The sequence below is a fragment of the Talpa europaea genome, assembly GCF_964194135.1.
Source record: "Talpa europaea genome assembly, chromosome: 7".
Classification (NCBI taxonomy): domain Eukaryota; kingdom Metazoa; phylum Chordata; class Mammalia; order Eulipotyphla; family Talpidae; genus Talpa; species Talpa europaea.
The window spans coordinates 136,509,424-136,525,359 of record NC_140074.1 but is presented as its reverse complement, the minus strand read 5'-3'; the positions used below and the strand labels follow the sequence as shown (position 1 = coordinate 136,525,359).

The 15,936-nt window shown below is 74.2% G+C and overlaps 1 protein-coding gene across 1 annotated transcript; it reads left to right on the top strand.

Annotated features, from left to right (window-relative positions):
- Positions 1-3,293: 3,293 nt before the first annotated feature.
- On the top strand, positions 3,294-15,936 carry FASN (fatty acid synthase; the record flags this gene model as incomplete). Its single annotated transcript, XM_084238310.1, has 41 exons — positions 3,294-3,420; positions 3,691-3,843; positions 4,441-4,614; positions 4,708-4,908; positions 4,988-5,110; positions 5,185-5,300; positions 5,370-5,504; positions 5,717-6,179; positions 6,270-6,457; positions 6,539-6,728; positions 6,908-7,002; positions 7,081-7,215; positions 7,295-7,498; positions 7,582-7,697; positions 7,985-8,157; positions 8,254-8,445; positions 8,525-8,605; positions 8,682-8,870; positions 8,935-9,114; positions 9,198-9,401; positions 9,632-9,936; positions 10,063-10,446; positions 10,534-10,698; positions 10,775-10,893; positions 10,983-11,137; positions 11,254-11,457; positions 11,539-11,689; positions 11,772-11,950; positions 12,023-12,142; positions 12,225-12,347; positions 12,436-12,659; positions 12,778-12,979; positions 13,065-13,216; positions 13,288-13,379; positions 13,468-13,619; positions 13,694-13,939; positions 14,024-14,212; positions 14,365-14,592; positions 14,664-14,884; positions 14,970-15,068; positions 15,165-15,936. The coding sequence occupies 41 exons, from the start codon at positions 3,294-3,296 to the stop codon at positions 15,552-15,554; spliced, it is 7,539 nt and encodes a 2,512-aa protein (XP_084094436.1). The 3' UTR covers positions 15,555-15,936.

Here is a 15,936-nt window from a genome sequence, read left to right as displayed (position 1 = left end):
CTCCCCGGCCAGGACCCGACTCGGGCGGCGGCAGCGACAGCCTGAGACTGACCCGGGCCCACAGGGAGCCCCTGGTCTTAGTTTTAAAAGCGTGCAAAACAGTCAAGTCCGAAGGATAAAGAAACTGCCGGCTGAGCCCTCGCAGAGACCTGGGCGGCTCCCGCTCCAGCCTGGGCCTGGCCACGCGCGTCGGGGCTGCTGGGCCAGAGGAGGTGCCCGGCGAGCGCTGACCATTCACCCCAATGCCCTCCGGGACCCATGATGAAATGTCCACGAGGGCAGCTAGTGCCTTCCGGGCCAGCTGCCCCGAGTGCCCAGCGCAGGGAGGCCAGGCCAGCGGGCCTCTGGGGAGACGTGCCCACACAACTTCCTGTGCCCACACCCAGCCCGTGCCCGGCACGGCCACGGCCATCCCGAGGCCACACTCGGGGGACCCTCGGGCCGGCAGGGCTCCCAGAGGCGAGCAGGCATGCGTGTCCGGGTCCCGCTGGCAGGAAGCCACCCCGCCGGGCAGCCTCTCGCCCAGACAGACCCTGTTCTCATGTCTTACTTGGCAGAGTGCGAGGTGCCTCCGGCGGCCGACCCCCCACAGCCCCCCGGTGGGAGCGCCGCCTGCCCTGGAGGGGCCTTCACCATCAGAGGGACGAAGGTGGAGGCCCAGGCCCGGGCCAGGCCCGCCAGAACCTCCGGGGCACGTCCAGCAAGAACTCAGCACTGCCAGCGGCCCCCCAGGATCCGGAACTACAACTTGAAGGACTGACCCGGCCGGCCCAACCCGCTCCCTGCCCCCGGCCTGGGCAGCCAGTGCCTCCTCCTCGCTGACCATTAAAGCTGGCGTCCCCCAGGCTGCTGTCTCACTCCGCCGCCGCGGGGTCACAGCTGTGAGGGGGGAGCTGGGGGGCGGGCGGGAGCAGCAGGGGTGGCCTGTTGATGCCCCCAGACCAGAGCCGCCTCCCACGGGCCTCACAGTCAAAACACCCCCTGCCACGTGGACAGCCTTGGGGTCCCCAGCACCTGGGCGGGCACCCGGGGGTGACGCCTGACCCACGTTGGGTGAACGCCCGCTCCCGACCTGCGCCCGGCACCGCAGCCTCACGGGCCCTGCTGCGGCCGGCCGGGCTTCAGGCCCGAGGCGTCCTCCCCGGGGGACCCGTCCCTGGGCAGTGGGCTGGGCCGCGCGGCTCTGGACCCGGCCTGGTGCTGGGGGCCCGGGCTGCCCTGCAGACAGGCTGCCCCGCAAGCGCCCGCGGGCGGGTTCCCCGCTGCTCCCGGCACCCGGCTCTGGGAGCCGGCGCAGCCCAGGAGGCCGCTGGCCGCCCCGGCCCGGCTGTCCGCGGGGCTGGGGCGCCCCCCTCCTGCCCACCGGCCGCAGAGGGCCGTGGCCGCCGGGCGGTGCCCGGGCAGAGCCCCGCCGCGGGGCAGGCGCGAGTCAGGGGTGCGCGGAGCCCGGCGGCAGGGACGAGGGGAGGCGGGACGCGTCGGGGGTCCGGAGGCCCCGCGCGGGGCTCCCCCGTGGGTCGGGTCGGCGCCGCCCCCCAGAGCAGGGCGGCTGCGATTCCGGGGCCCGGGCTCCTCGCGGCGCTCGGCCGGCCGGGGCGCGGGGGCGCGGGGGGCGCGGGGGGCCGAGGGGGGGCGCGGGGGGCCGCGGGGGCGCCGGGGGGGGGCGCGGGGTGTGCGCGGGCCCGGGCCGGGGAGGGCGGGCCGGGCGCGCCGGCCGGGACCGGGACCGGGACCGGGCTCGGCTCCGCCGCGCGTGCGCGCTGGGGGCGCGGCCACGTGCGCGCCTCGGCCGGGCCGGCGCGGCTCCTTTGTTCGCGGGCGCCCACGCGGGGCCCCCCGCGGCCGCGCCCCCCGCGGCGCCCCCCGCCCCCGCCGGCCGGGCCCGCGGCGCGGTGACCGGGAGTAACCCGGCCCGGGCCCGCTCGCCGGGTCAACGACCGCGCGCGGCCCGCGCGGCGCCCGGGGCCGCCCCCCGCCGGCCCATCACCCTATCCCGGCGCCGCCCCCTCGCGCGCCCCCGCGCCGCCCGCGCCCCCCGCCCGCCATTGGCCGCCCCGCCCCGCCCCGCCCGGCCCGGCCCCCGCGGCCGCGAGCCCCGGCCCCCTCCCCCCGCGCACGTGGCCCGGGCCGGGGCGGGGCGGCGGGCGCGGGCGCGGGCGCGGGCGGGGGGCGGGGCGCGGGCGGGGCGGGGCGCGGGGGGGCGCCGGGCGCGGGCGGGGGGCGGGGGGCGCGGGGGCCCCCGCCCGGCCCGGCCCGGCCCGCCCCCGCCGCCCCCGCCCGCGGCGCGCCCCCGCTCGGCCGGCGCGCGCGGCATCACCCCAGGCGCGCGGGCCCGGGGCGCACCCCGCCGCTCATTGGCCGGGCGGCGCGGCCGGCTGTCAGCCCATGTGGCGTGTCCGCGCGGGGCCGGCCCGGTTAAATAGCGCCGCGCGGCCTGCGGGGAGCCAGAGCGACGCCGCGACTCGCGCAGCCCGCGCGGCCAGGTGAGCGGCGGGCGGGCCGGGCCGGCGCGCGGGGCTGGCGGGGCTCGGCCGGCGCGGGGGCCCCGCGCGCCGGGGCCGGGCCGGGCCGGGCCGGGCCGGGCCGGGCCGGGCCGGGGCGCGCCCGGGAGGCGGCGGCCGCGAACAGCCATCTTGAGCGCGGCGGGGGAGCCCGCGGCCCGCCCGCCCCCCCGCGGCCCCCGCGGCCCCCGCGGCCCCCGGCCCGGCCGCCCGGGGAGGCGGGGGGGGGGGCGCGGGAGGCGGCGGCCGCGCGGGGCCGTCACGGGGGCGGGGGCCGCCCGGCTCCGCGGGGCGCGGGGGGCGGGGGGCCCGCGGCGGGAGCACGAGGCCCGCGGGCCCGGCGCGGCCCCCGACCCCTCCCCGCGCGCGGCCGCGCGCCCCGGGCCTGGGCTGGTCCGCGCCGCGAGGCCCCGCGCGCCCGGCGCCCCGTGTCCCGAGCGCCCCGCGGGCGCGTGGCCGGCCCGGCCCGCCGCCTCCCCAGCCGCCGGGCCCCCCGAGTCCCCCGCGCAGGCTGCGGCCGGGGCCGGCCTGGGGAGGCCTGGCCCCCGGATCAGCCCCGCCCGCGGCCCGCCGAGCTCCCCCCTCCCCGAGCAGGGGCCGGGGCTGCAGGGGCCGGCGGGCCGCGGGGCCGGCCCGGAGGTTCCGGTCGCCCCAGTGAGCCGTGGGGGCCGCCGGCGCCGGGAGGGGCCCCCCATCCCCCTAGGTCTCACTGCGGGGCTTTCCGAGCTCCTGGGGCGGTGGAGGCGGGCGCCCCGGGCGGGGCTGAGTGTGGCTGCGCCCGCAGACAGCAGCATGGAGGAGGTGGTCATCGCCGGCCTCTCGGGGAAGCTGCCCGAGTCGGACAACATGCAGGAGTTCTGGGCCAACCTGGTGGGCGGCGTGGACATGGTGACGGACGACGACAGGCGGTGGAAGGCCGGTGAGGGCCCGGGGTGCCGCCTGGGCTGTGGGGCGGGGGGCGGGACGCTGCGGCCCGGGCCCACTGGGGCAGGGCGAGGCCGGGGGCGACCCGCCAGCAGATAGCGCGCTCGGCTCCGGGAAGCCTGTTTGACGCCCTCACGCCCAGGGGCTCCCGGAGCGGCTCTACCTGATCTACGGGTGTGAGTCAGCGCGGCCCGGCCTCCGCAGCCAGCTCGGGAGCGGGGTCTCCGCCGGCCTGGGCCCCCTCACCACGGCGCCCCGTCCGCAGGGCTCTACGGCCTGCCCCGGCGCTCCGGCAAGCTGAAGGACCTGTCCAAGTTTGACGCCGCCTTCTTCGGGGTGCACCCCAAGCAGGCCCACACGATGGACCCCCAGCTGCGCCTGCTCCTGGAGGTGGCCTACGAGGCCATCGTGGACGGAGGTGGGCCCCGCTCCCCGCCCCGGGGCCTCGCGGCACCCACAGGCACCCTCATCCGGCCGCTTTCCTGCCCCCGTTTCTCAGACTGTTTCTCGCTCCCCTAGTGCTGGTGGCCTGTCCCCGCCGCACCCCCAGGGCCTGCCGTGGGGGCAGGGCACTCGCAGGTGGGGCCGGCCCCTCCCCGGCTGGCCCTGGGGCCTCTGTCCGGCCAGCCCCAGGGCAGACCCCGAGCCCCTGGAGAGGCAGGCCCTGGGCCTCTGGAGGGCGGGTGGGCAAGGCCCTCCCACTGCCCAGCCGCACCCAGGGCCTTGGACAGCGCTCCCTCCTCCGCCTCCCTCTCCCCGACTCTCTGCCGTTGTCTCCTTATCTGGCCTGTCCCCTGGCCGGCAGCCCTGGGGCTCGCTAGCGCCTGCCAGTGACTCCAGGGCCCAGCGGAGCAGCGGGGACAATGCCACCCTCTGTCCTGCTCTCTGGCCGTCGCCGGCGCCCCGCCTGCCCTCCTGCCCCCGGTCCTCGTGACCCAGTTCTCTGCCCCGGCGGCGGTGGCCGGGGTGCTCCTGGGGGCCCTGCGGCCACCACGCTGACCTCTGCCGTCCGCAGGCATCAACCCCGCCGAGCTGCGAGGGACGCACACCGGCGTATGGGTGGGCGTGAGCGGCTCCGAGGCCTCGGAGGCGCTGAGCCGGGACCCCGAGCTGCTGCTGGGCTATAGCATGGTGGGCTGCCAGCGGGCCATGATGGCCAACCGCCTCTCCTTCTTCTTCGACTTCAAAGGTGGGCGCTCCCCTGCCCGGTGGGGGGCTGGCGGCGAGGGCCCTGTATCCACCCGCGCGGCCGCCATGGCCCACTGAGCCCGCCTGCCCACAGGCCCCAGCATCGCCCTGGACACGGCCTGCTCGTCCAGCCTGCTGGCCCTGCAGAACGCCTACCACGCCATCCGCAGCGGCGAGTGCCCGGCGGCCATCGTGGGTGGCATTAACGTCCTGCTGAAGCCCAACACCTCGGTGCAGTTCATGAAGCTGGGCATGCTCAGCCCCGGGGGCACCTGCAAGTCCTTCGACGCCTCGGGTGAGCGGGCGCTCCTCCCCCCCCACCCCCGGGCCCAGGGCCATGCGCAGCCGGGCTGAGGCTGCTGCTCTGCCCTTAGGGGACGGTTACTGCCGTGCCGAGGCCGTGGTGGCCGTCCTGCTGACCAAGAAGTCCTTGGCACGGCGGGTCTACGCCACCATCCTGAACGCCGGCACCAACACGGACGGTTGCAAAGAGCAAGGTAGGGGGTCAGCCGGGGCAGGGCGGGGGGGGCAGGCGGGGGGGGCCGCAGTGCTCAGGCCAGACCCTCCGCAGGCGTGACCTTCCCCTCTGGGGAGGCGCAGCAGCAGCTCATCCGCTCCCTGTACCAGCCGGCCGGGCTGTCCCCAGAGTCCTTGGAGTACATCGAAGCCCATGGCACGGGCACCAAGGTGAGGCAGGCCCCAGCCCGCGGCTGCCCCTGGGAGGTCCGGCGCCATTATTAACCCCCACCCCCACAGGTGGGCGACCCCCAGGAGCTAAACGGCATCGTCAAGGCTCTGTGCGCCACCCGCCAGGATCCCCTGCTGATCGGGTCCACCAAGTCTAACATGGGGCACCCTGAGCCCGCCTCGGGGCTCGCGGCACTGGCCAAGGTAGGGAGCCACTGCCTCCGCTTCCTGCTGCCAGGTAGGGGTTGCCGGCCCTCCAGGAAGGGGCTTCCTGCCCTCACCCCAGGCAGCTGGGCCGGACATCCCCTCTAGGCTTGCCACAGCCTGCTGCCCTCTCGTCGCGTGGCCTGAGGTGGGGCAGCCCGGGGTGTGCTCCCCAGGCCTGCTCCGGCCTGACTGACAGGTGCCCGCCGCAGGTGCTGCTGAGCCTGGAGAACGGGCTCTGGGCCCCCAATCTGCACTTCCATACCCCCAACCCTGAGATCCCGGCGCTGCGGGACGGCCGGCTGCAGGTGGTGGAGCGGCCCCTGCCCGTCCGCGGGGGCAACGTGGGCATCAACTCCTTCGGCTTCGGCGGCTCCAACGTGCACGTCATCCTGAGGCCCAACCTGCAGCCGCCCCCCGCGCCCAGCCCGCACGCAGCCCTACCCCGGCTGCTAGTGGCCAGTGGGCGCACACCCGCCGCTGTGCAGGTCCTGCTGGAGCAGGGCCGCGCCCACCCACAGGACCTGGCCTTCCTAAGCATGCTCAACAGCATCGCCGCCTGCCCGCCCACCGCCATGCCCTTCCGGGGCTACACCGTGCTGGGCGGCGAGACCGGCAGCCTGGAGGTGCATCCGGTGCCTGCTGGCCGGCGCCCGCTCTGGTTCATCTGCTCTGGTGAGCCCCGGGCAGGCCAGGGGCCAAGGCGGGCTGGGGGATGGGCAGGCCAGGGGCCGGGTGGGCGCTGACTGACCGCTCTCTGGACAGGGATGGGCGCACAGTGGAACAAGATGGGGCAACGCCTGATGCGCCTGGGCAGCTTCCGGGACTCCATCTTGCGCGCCGACCAGGCTGTGCGGCCCCTGGGCCTGGAGGTATCGGCCCTGCTGCTGAGCACGGACGAGGCCACCTTCGACGACATCGTGCACGCCTTCGTGGGCCTCACCGCCATCCAGGTGCGGGCGGTGCTGGCCGGGCCGCCACGGGGGTGCTGGCCAGCCAGGCTGGGCCTGCACTGATGTGCCCTGTCCCCGCAGATCGCCCTCATAGACTTGCTGACCGCCATGGGACTGAAGCCAGACGGCATCATTGGCCACTCGCTGGGGGAGGTGGCCTGCGGCTATGCTGACGGCTGTCTCTCTCAGGAGGAGGCCATGCTGGCCGCCTACTGGAGGGGCCAGTGCATCAAAGACTCCCACATCCCACCAGGGGCCATGGCCGCCGTGGGTAGGCAGCCCCTGCGCCCCTCCCGCCCACCTGGGGCTTGAGGGTCACCCCGGGCGCATCCTCCAGGCCCTCCCTCTGCCTGGGGCTGCAGGGAGGCCGGGCGGGCCTGGCTGGGATCGAGGGCGGGCGGGGAGGCGCAGCAGCTGTGGCATCGCACCCTCTGGGCCGGCTCTCCGCAGGCTTGTCCTGGGAGGAGTGCAAGCGGCGCTGCCCCCCAGGCGTTGTACCCGCCTGCCACAACTCCGAGGACACGGTGACCATCTCGGGACCTCAGGTGGGCACAGGCACTGCCCCCGGGGCGCCCTCGTGGGGAGTGGCGGGCGCGCGGTCCCTTCAGCCCTGCTGTCCGCAGGCCGCCGTGACCGAGTTCGTGGAGCAGCTCAAGCAGGAGGGCGTGTTTGCCAAGGAGGTGCGGACGGGCGGCAAGGCCTTCCACTCGTACGTCATGGAGTCCATCGCGCCCACGCTGCTGCAGGAGCTCAAGAAGGTGGGGGCCTCGGGGGCGGGCCGGGGGCGGGGGCCGCGTCGAGGCCTGGGCAGGTCCCGAGCCTGCTGTCGCCCTGCAGGTGATCCGTGAGCCGCGGCCGCGCTCCGCGCGCTGGCTGAGCACCTCCATCCCCGAGGTCCAGTGGCAGGGCAGCCTGGCCCGCACGTTCTCGGCCGAGTACAACGTCAACAACCTGGTGAGCCCGGTGCTGTTCCAGGAGGCGCTGCGGCACGTGCCCGAGCAGGCCGTGGTGCTGGAGATCGCCCCCCACGCCCTGCTGCAGGTGAGGGCCGGGCCGGGCCGGGCCGGGCCGGGCGGGGGCGTCCCCACAGAGCCTGCCTGCGAGCCCCAGCCGTGTCCTCCCAGGCTGTGTTGAAGCGGGGTCTCAAGTCCAGCTGTACCATCATCCCCCTCATGAAGAAGGACCACCCCGACAACCTGGAATTCTTCCTCAGCAACGTGGGCAAGCTGCACCTGGCCGGGTGGGTGCAGGGGGCGTGGAGCTGCACCTGGCGGGGGGCTGCACGTGGTCAGGGGGTGCACCTGGCCAAGGGGGGTGCACGCAGGGGTGGGGGCTGCACCTGGCCGGAGGAGGTACACCCAGGCATGGGGGGGCTGCAGCTGGCTGGGGGTGTGCAGGCCGCACGCCGCTGCAGGGCTGGGGGCAGCAGGCCCTGGCCACTGCCACCTGCTCCTTCCGGGCAGTCTCCCGGACAGTGGCAAGGGAGGCCGGGCCAGGCATGCCCCTCACACCTCCCCCACCCCCCAGCATCGACGTCAACCCCAACGGCCTGCTCCCGCCTGTGGAGTTCCCGGCTCCCCGGGGGACTCCCCTCATCTCCCCCCACATCCAGTGGGACCACAGCCAGAGCTGGGACGTGCCGGCCGCGGAGCACTTCCCCAGCGGCTCCACCTCCTCCTCCGCCACCATCTACAACATCGGTGAGCGGGGCGCGGGGCGCGGGGCTGGGGCTGGGGGGGAGACCGGGGGCCGGGGGGGGGGGGCTGCCGACCCTCACTGAGCCCGCGCCCTCGCAGACGCCAGCGCCGAGTCCCCTGACCACTACCTGGTGGACCACTGCATCGACGGCCGCGTCATCTTCCCCGCCACCGGCTACCTGTGCCTGGCCTGGAGGATGCTGGCCCGCACCCTGGGCCAGGACATGGGCCAGGTGCCCGTGGTGTTCGAGGACGTCACGCTGCACCAGGCCACCATCCTGCCCAAGACGGGTGAGGTGGCAGCCGGCAGGGCGGGCTGGGGTGGGGTGGCAGGGGCACCCCGACCCCCGCTGACCGGCCCCTACTGCAGGGACCGTGCCCCTGGAGGTGCGGCTGCTGGAGGCCTCCCGGGCCTTCGAGGTGTCCGAGAACGGCAACCTGATCGTGAGCGGTGAGTGCCGGCCGCGTGGTTGCCCTGTGGGCCCCGGGTGGCCCCGTCCCCATCCTAAGGCCTTCTCCTCCCCCAGGAAAAATGTGGCTGTGGGAGGACCCCGACCCCAAGCTCTTCGACAGCCTGGCCGCCCAGGACCCCGTCGAGCCCACCGAGCCTGCGGCCGCACCCCACCTGACGCAGGGGGACGTGTACAAGGACCTGCGCCTGCGCGGCTACGACTACGGGCCCCAGTTCCAGGGCATCCTGGAGGCCGACCTGGAAGGTGGGCAGCGGCCTGGGGTCGGGGCTGGAGGCCGCGGGACCCCGCTCACGGCCCCTCCGCGCAGGCAACTCCGGCCAGCTGCTTTGGAAGGACAACTGGGTGACCTTCCTGGACACCATGCTGCAGATGACCATCCTGAGGACCAGCCAGCGTAAACTGCAGCTGCCCACGCGCATCGGTGCCATCCACATTGACCCCGCTGCCCACCAGCAGAGGGTGTACACACTGCGGGGCGAGACCCAAGGTGGGCCGGCGCCTGCACCCCCGCCCCCACGACCCCCGCCCCTCATTCCCCAGCCCCGCCCTCATGCTCCCCCTCTCCCACAGTGGCCAACGTGCGGGCAAGCTCCTATCTGGACTGCATGGTGGCCGGAGGAGTCGTCATCTCACGGCTGCATGCCACGGTGGTCCCGCGGCGGCAGCAGGAGCAGCGGGCCCCCATCCTGGAGAAGCTCGCCTTCACGCCCCACATGGAGACCGGCTGTCTGGCCGGGGACGCGGCGCTGCAGGAGGAGCTGCAGCTGTGCAAGGGTGAGGCTGCGCCAGCTCCCCCGCTGTCCATCCCCCTGCGTGGGGCAGGGCTTGGGGGCCGTCCAGCCCAGGGTACTGGGTCCCTGGTCTCCAGGGCACACCCCTTCTCCAGGGGACGCTGCCATCGCTGCCACTCTGTTCACCAGTGGCCAGCCGGACTGTGGCCTCGGTCCAGGCAGAGCCCTGGGGCCCAGCTAGGGCCCCTCCCAGCGCCTGTCTCCCCCCCGCAGGGCTGGCGCAGGTGCTGCAGACCAAGATGGCACAGCAGGGCCTGAAAGTGGTGATCCCCGGGCTGGGCGGGGCCCAGGCGCCCAGGGAGCCCCCGCAGCACGGGCTGCCCCGGCTCCTGGCGGTCGCCTGCCGCCTTCAGCTCAATGGCAACCTGCAGCTGGAGCTGGGCCAGGCTCTGGCCCGGGAGGGGCCTCTGCTGCGGGACGACCCCCTGCTCTGCGGCCTGCTGGACTCGCCCATGCTCAAGGCGTGCGTGGACACGGCCTTAGAGAACATGGCCAGCGCGCGGATGAAAGTGGTGGAGGTGGGCACGAGCAGGGCAGGGGCGGGGCCTCAGGCCGTGCGGGTGGGGGCAGGGGCAGGCATCTCCACATCCTCCTGGGCTGGGATGCCAACCTCCGGCCGCCCCCAACGAGAGCTGTGTCCCCAGGTGCTGGCTGCAGATGGCCACCTGTACACACGTATCCCGGCGCTGCTCGGCACCCAGCCCCTGCTGCAGCTGGACTACACGGCCACCGACCCCCACCCCCAAGCCCTGGAGGCCGCCCAGGCCGAACTGCAGCAGCACGACGCAGCGCAGGACCGGTGGGACCCTGCGGGGCCCGCCCCCAGCCACCTGGGCGCGGCCGATCTCCTGGTGTGCAACTGCGCTGTGGCCGCCCTGGGTGACCCGGCCACCGCCCTGGGCCACATGGCCGCTGCCCTCAAGGAAGGCGGCTTCCTGCTGCTGCACACTCTGCTCAAGGGCCACACGCTCGGGGAGACCGTGGCCTTCCTCACCCGCCCCGAGCCACGGCAGGGGCTTCTGAGCCAGGTGGGGGCGCAGGGCAGGTGGGCTCCAGAGCTGGCGGGGGGCTGGGGGGGGGGCGACGGGGGTGTGCGCTGACCAGCCCCCCTGCAGGAGGAGTGGGAGAGCCTGTGTGCCCAGGCGGGCCTGCACCTGGTGGCCCTGAAGAGCTCCTTCTACGGCTCTGCGCTCTTCCTGTGCCGCCGGCTGGCCCCACAGGACAGCCCGGTCTTCCTGCCCGTGGAAGACACCAGCTTCCGATGGGTGGACACCCTGAAGGTCAGTGCCCTGCCCAGCCCACGCCCGCGCTCCCAGGCTTGGGCCTGCCTCTGCTCCAACCCTGCCTGTCCCACAGAGCATCCTGGCGGCCTCCTCTTCCCGGCCCCTATGGCTGATCGCCGTGGGCTGCACCACCTCGGGCGTCGTAGGCCTGGTGAACTGTCTCCGCAAAGAACCTGGCGGCCACCGCATCCGGTGGGCATCCCTCCTGGCCACACCCCCACTCCCACCCCGCCCCCACCACACCCCCCTGCCCGCCCCACTCACCTGTCCGGTGCCCACAGGTGCGTGCTGGTGTCCAATCTCGGCAGCACGTTGCCCGTCCCCAAGATGGACCCAGGTTCCTCAGAGCTGCAGAAGGTGCTGTTGGGGGACCTGGTGATGAACGTCTACCGGGACGGGACCTGGGGTGCCTTCCGCCACTTCCCGCTGGAGCAGGGTGAGCCTCCGCCCCACCTCGCAGCAGGTGGACAATGAAGGGGGGAGAACACGGCAGGCGGGCGGCCCTCCAGCCCGGCCTGTGGCCCTCGGCAGCCTGGACTCCTGTACCCCCAGCGCCCCCAGAGGAGCAGACGGAACACGCCTTTGTCAATGTGCTCACCCGGGGGGACCTCTCCTCCATCTGCTGGGTCTGCTCCCCGCTACGCCACACCCCACCCACCAGCCCCGGCGCCCAGCTGTGCAGCGTCTACTACGCCTCTCTCAACTTCCGGGACATCATGCTGGCCACGGGCAAGCTGCCCCCAGACGCCATCCCAGGTACCGGCCCGGAGGTGGGGGCAGGGCAGGCAGGGCCTCCACCCTGCCCTGGACCACCCAGTTCACCCCCTCTGCCCGCAGGGAAGTGGGCAGCCCGGGACTGCATGCTGGGCATGGAGTTCTCAGGCCGGGACCCCAGCGGCAAGCGCGTGATGGGCCTGGTGCCCGCCGAAGGCCTGGCCACCTCTGTCCTGCTGCCCCAGGACTTCCTGTGGGACGTTCCCTCCGGCTGGTACGTGGATCTGATGGTGACCCTGGGGCCTGATGGGCGTGGCCACGGGTCAGGCCCACGTGACCGCGCGCTGTGCCCGCAGGACGCTGGAGGAGGCCGCCTCGGTGCCCGTGGTCTACACCACCGCCTACTACTCGCTGGTGGTGCGCGGGCGCGCCCGGCCCGGGGAGACCGTGCTCATCCACTCCGGCTCGGGCGGCGTGGGCCAGGCCGCCATCGCCATCGCCCTCAGCCTGGGCTGCCGCGTCTTCACCACCGTGGGTAAGCAGCCGCCCCCGCCCGGCCCGGCCCAGGCCGCCCGGCCCCAGGCTTAGCAGCAGCGCCTCTCCACAGGGTCAGCTGAGAAGCGGGCCTACCTCCAGGCGCGGTTTCCCCAGCTGGATGGCACCAGCTTTGCCAACTCCAGGGACACGTCCTTCGAGCAGCACGTGCTGCGGCACACCGGCGGGAAGGGTGAGCCGACGACCCCCCCCCCCCAGCTGACCTCAGCCGGGCTCCGGCACAGCGCGCTGACCGCCGCCCTACTTTCCCCCAGGCGTGGACTTGGTCCTGAACTCTCTGGCCGAGGAGAAGCTGCAGGCCAGCGTGCGCTGCCTGGCCCAGCACGGCCGCTTCCTGGAGATTGGCAAATTCGACCTTTCCAACAACCACCCGCTGGGTGAGGCGGGCGGCCGGGCGGGCGGCCGGGCGGGCCAGTGTGGGGCAGGGCCCGCTGTGGGCAGAGGCTGAGTGACCCCACTGCCCAGGCATGGCCATCTTCCTCAAGAACGTGACCTTCCACGGCATCCTGCTGGACGCGCTCTTCGAGGAGGCCAGCGCCGACTGGCGGGAGGTGGCCGACCTGCTGCGGACGGGCATCCGGACCGGCGTGGTGCAGCCCCTCAAGTGCACCGTGTTCCCCAAGGCCCAGGTGGAGGACGCCTTTCGCTACATGGCCCAGGGGAAGCACATTGGCAAAGTGGTGGTGCAGGTAAAGGTCTGCCCCTCGCCCTGCTTGTCTCTTCCCGCCCCTACTCGCCTCCCCTGCCTCCCCGCCTCCCCAGCCACGGGCCGCACACCGTCCAGCAAATCTGCTTCTGGGGCCGCAGGTACGCGAGGAGGAGCCGCAGGAGATCCTGAAGGGCGCCAGGCCCGTCCTGATGAGTGCTGTGTCCAAGACCTTCTGCCCCCCACACAAGAGCTACGTGATCGCTGGGGGACTGGGGGGCTTCGGGCTGGAGCTGGCGCAGTGGCTGGTGCTGCGAGGGGCCCAGAAGCTCGTGCTGACCTCCCGCTCAGGGATCCGAACAGGTGAGGGGCCCAGGGGCGCTGTGGGGGGCAGGGTGCCCGCCCTGTTCCGGCAGCTCCACACCCACCACCCCGTGCCCGCTCGCAGGCTACCAGGCCAAGCAGATCCGCGAATGGAGGCGCCAGGGCGTGCAGGTGCTTGTGTCCACCAGCAACGCCAGCTCGCTGGACGGGGCCCGGGGCCTCATCGCCGAGGCCACGCAGCTGGGGCCCGTGGGGGGCGTCTTCAACCTGGCCATGGTGAGTGGGTGATGAGGGGGAGCTGGCTGCCCAGGGAAGACGCCGGCCGGCCACTGAGCACCTTCCCGCAGGTCCTGCGAGACGCCATGCTGGAGAACCAGACCCCCGAGCTCTTCCAGGACGTCAACAAGCCCAAGTACAGCGGCACCCTCAACCTGGACAGGTGCGTGCGCCCGCGGGTGCCAGCCCAGCCCCTGCTGCCCAGCGCGGTCAGGGCCGTGGGTGCAGCCCTGCTGACTTGGTATCCACAGGGTGACCCGGGAGGCCTGCCCGCAGCTGGACTACTTCGTGGCCTTCTCCTCCGTGAGCTGTGGGCGCGGCAATGCAGGCCAGACCAACTACGGCTTCGCCAACTCTGCCATGGAGCGTGTGTGCGAGAAGCGCCGGCATGACGGCTTCCCAGGTGCGCCCCGCCCCACGCTCACCACAGCCCCCCACGCCACGCCCTGCCCCGCTCACCGCCACCCTCCCACACAGGCCTTGCGGTGCAGTGGGGGGCCATCGGTGATGTGGGCATCGTCCTGGAGACCATGGGCACCAACGACACGGTCATCGGTGGCACGCTGCCCCAGCGCATAGCCTCCTGCCTGGAGGTGCTGGACCTCTTCCTGAACCAGCCCCACCCAGTCCTGAGCAGCTTCGTGCTGGCCGAGAAGAAGGCCAGCGCCCGCAAGGACGGCGAGGGCAAGCGGGACCTGGTGAAGGCCGTGGCCCACATCCTGGGTACGAGACCCCTCAGGCCTGCCCCCTAGTGCCTCCCAGCGCCCAGCCTGTCCCCCCCCACGCCAACCAGATGCCTCTCCCCAGGCATCCGCGACTTGGCCAGTGTCAACCTGGACACCTCGCTGGCGGACCTGGGCCTGGACTCGCTCATGGGCGTGGAGGTGCGGCAGACATTGGAGCGTGAGCACGACCTGGCGCTGTCCATGCGGGAGGTGCGGCAGCTCACGCTGCGGAAGCTGCAGGAGCTCTCCTCGCAGGCCGGGGCGCTGGAAGGTGTGTGAGAGGCACGGGGTGGGCGGTCCTGGGGACCCTGCCTGGTCAGGGCTGCTCCATCGCCCTGCCCAAGAGCCCTTCCTGGTGCTCGGAGCCCCGGTCAGGGGGCCCCCAACGTCCCCTGGCATGCCCTGGCATCGCTTTTCTGGCAGATGTGGCGGCCCCCACGTCCAAGGACAGCTCCCCGCAGCGGCAGGCCCAGCTGAACCTGAGCATCCTGCTGGTGAACCCCGAGGGCCCCACCCTGACGCGGCTGAACTCGGTGCAGAGCGCAGAGCGGCCCCTCTTCCTGGTGCACCCGATCGAGGGCTCCACCGCGGTGTTCCGCAGCCTGGCCGCCCGGCTCAGCGTCCCCACCTACGGCCTGCAGTGCACGCGAGGTGCGTCCGGGCCGCGGCGCCCCTCCCCCGCGGTGGGCGCGCCGGCCCAGCTGACCTCCGTGCCCCCACAGCTGCGCCCCTGGACAGCATCCAGAGCCTGGCTGCCTACTACATCGAGTGCATCAGGCAGGTGCAGCCCGAGGGGCCCTACCGCATCGCCGGCTACTCCTACGGGGCCTGCGTGGCCTTCGAGATGTGCTCGCAGCTGCAGGCGCAGCAGGGCCCGGCGCCCGCGCACAACAGCCTCTTCCTGTTCGACGGCTCGCACACGTACGTGATGGCCTACACGCAGGTGAGCGGGCGCGGGCGCGCGGGGGCGGGCGGGGTTGCCGCGGCGCGGGCGGGCGGGCGGGCGCTCAGGCCTCCACCCCGCGCAGAGCTACCGCGCCAAGCTGACCCCCGGCTGCGAGGCGGAGGCGGAGACCGAGGCGCTGTGCTTCTTCCTGCAGCAGTTCAACAGCTCGGAGCCCGGCGCGGTGGGTGCCGGCGGGGGCCGCCCGGGGGCGGGGGGGCTGGGGGGGGCGGGGGGAGGGCGCACCCCCGCTCACCCCCCCCCCCGCCCGCGCCCGCAGGTGCGGGAGGCGCTGCTGCAGCTGCGCAGCCTGGAGGAGCGCGTGGCGGCCGCCGTGGACATCATCGCGCAGAGCCACGGCGGGCTGGACCGGCGCGAGCTGAGCTTCGCCGCGCTGTCCTTCTACCGCAAGCTGCGCGCGGCCGACGCCTACGCGCCGCGCGCCACGTACCACGGCAACGTGACGCTGCTGCGCGCCAAGACGGGCGGCGCGCGCGGCGAGGGCCTGGGCGCCGACTACAACCTGTCGCAGGTGTGCGACGGCCACGTGTCGGTGCACGTCATCGAGGGCGACCACCGCACGCTGCTGGAGGGCAGCGGCCTCGAGTCCATCCTCAGCATCATCCACAGCTCCCTGGCCGAGCCGCGCGTCAGCGTCCGCGAGGGCTAGCGCCCCCCGCCCCGCGCCCCGCGCCCCGCGCCCCGCGCCCGCCGGGCCCCGCCCCGCGCCCCAGGCGAGGACCCGCCGCGCCCGGAGACCGCCCGCCGGTCTGTGAAGGGTCCGCGGGCGGCGAGCCTGCGCGCCCGGCTGCTGCGCGCCCTGCGGTTTCTCCTATTTATTGCGTCGCTGGGGAGCCGCGGGCCGGCCGGGGAGCCCCGCCCGGGGCGCCCCCTCCCCGGGGCCCCTGCCCCGCCGGCGGGAGCCGGACCGCGGCCCGGAGCTGGGCGCGGACTGGGCCCGTCGGTGTAAAGAACTGCGTCCGCCCTGTTTCATTTTTACAAACCCGTGGAAAGCCCTGCTCGGGGCAGCCTCCCACGATTAAACGCCTGCG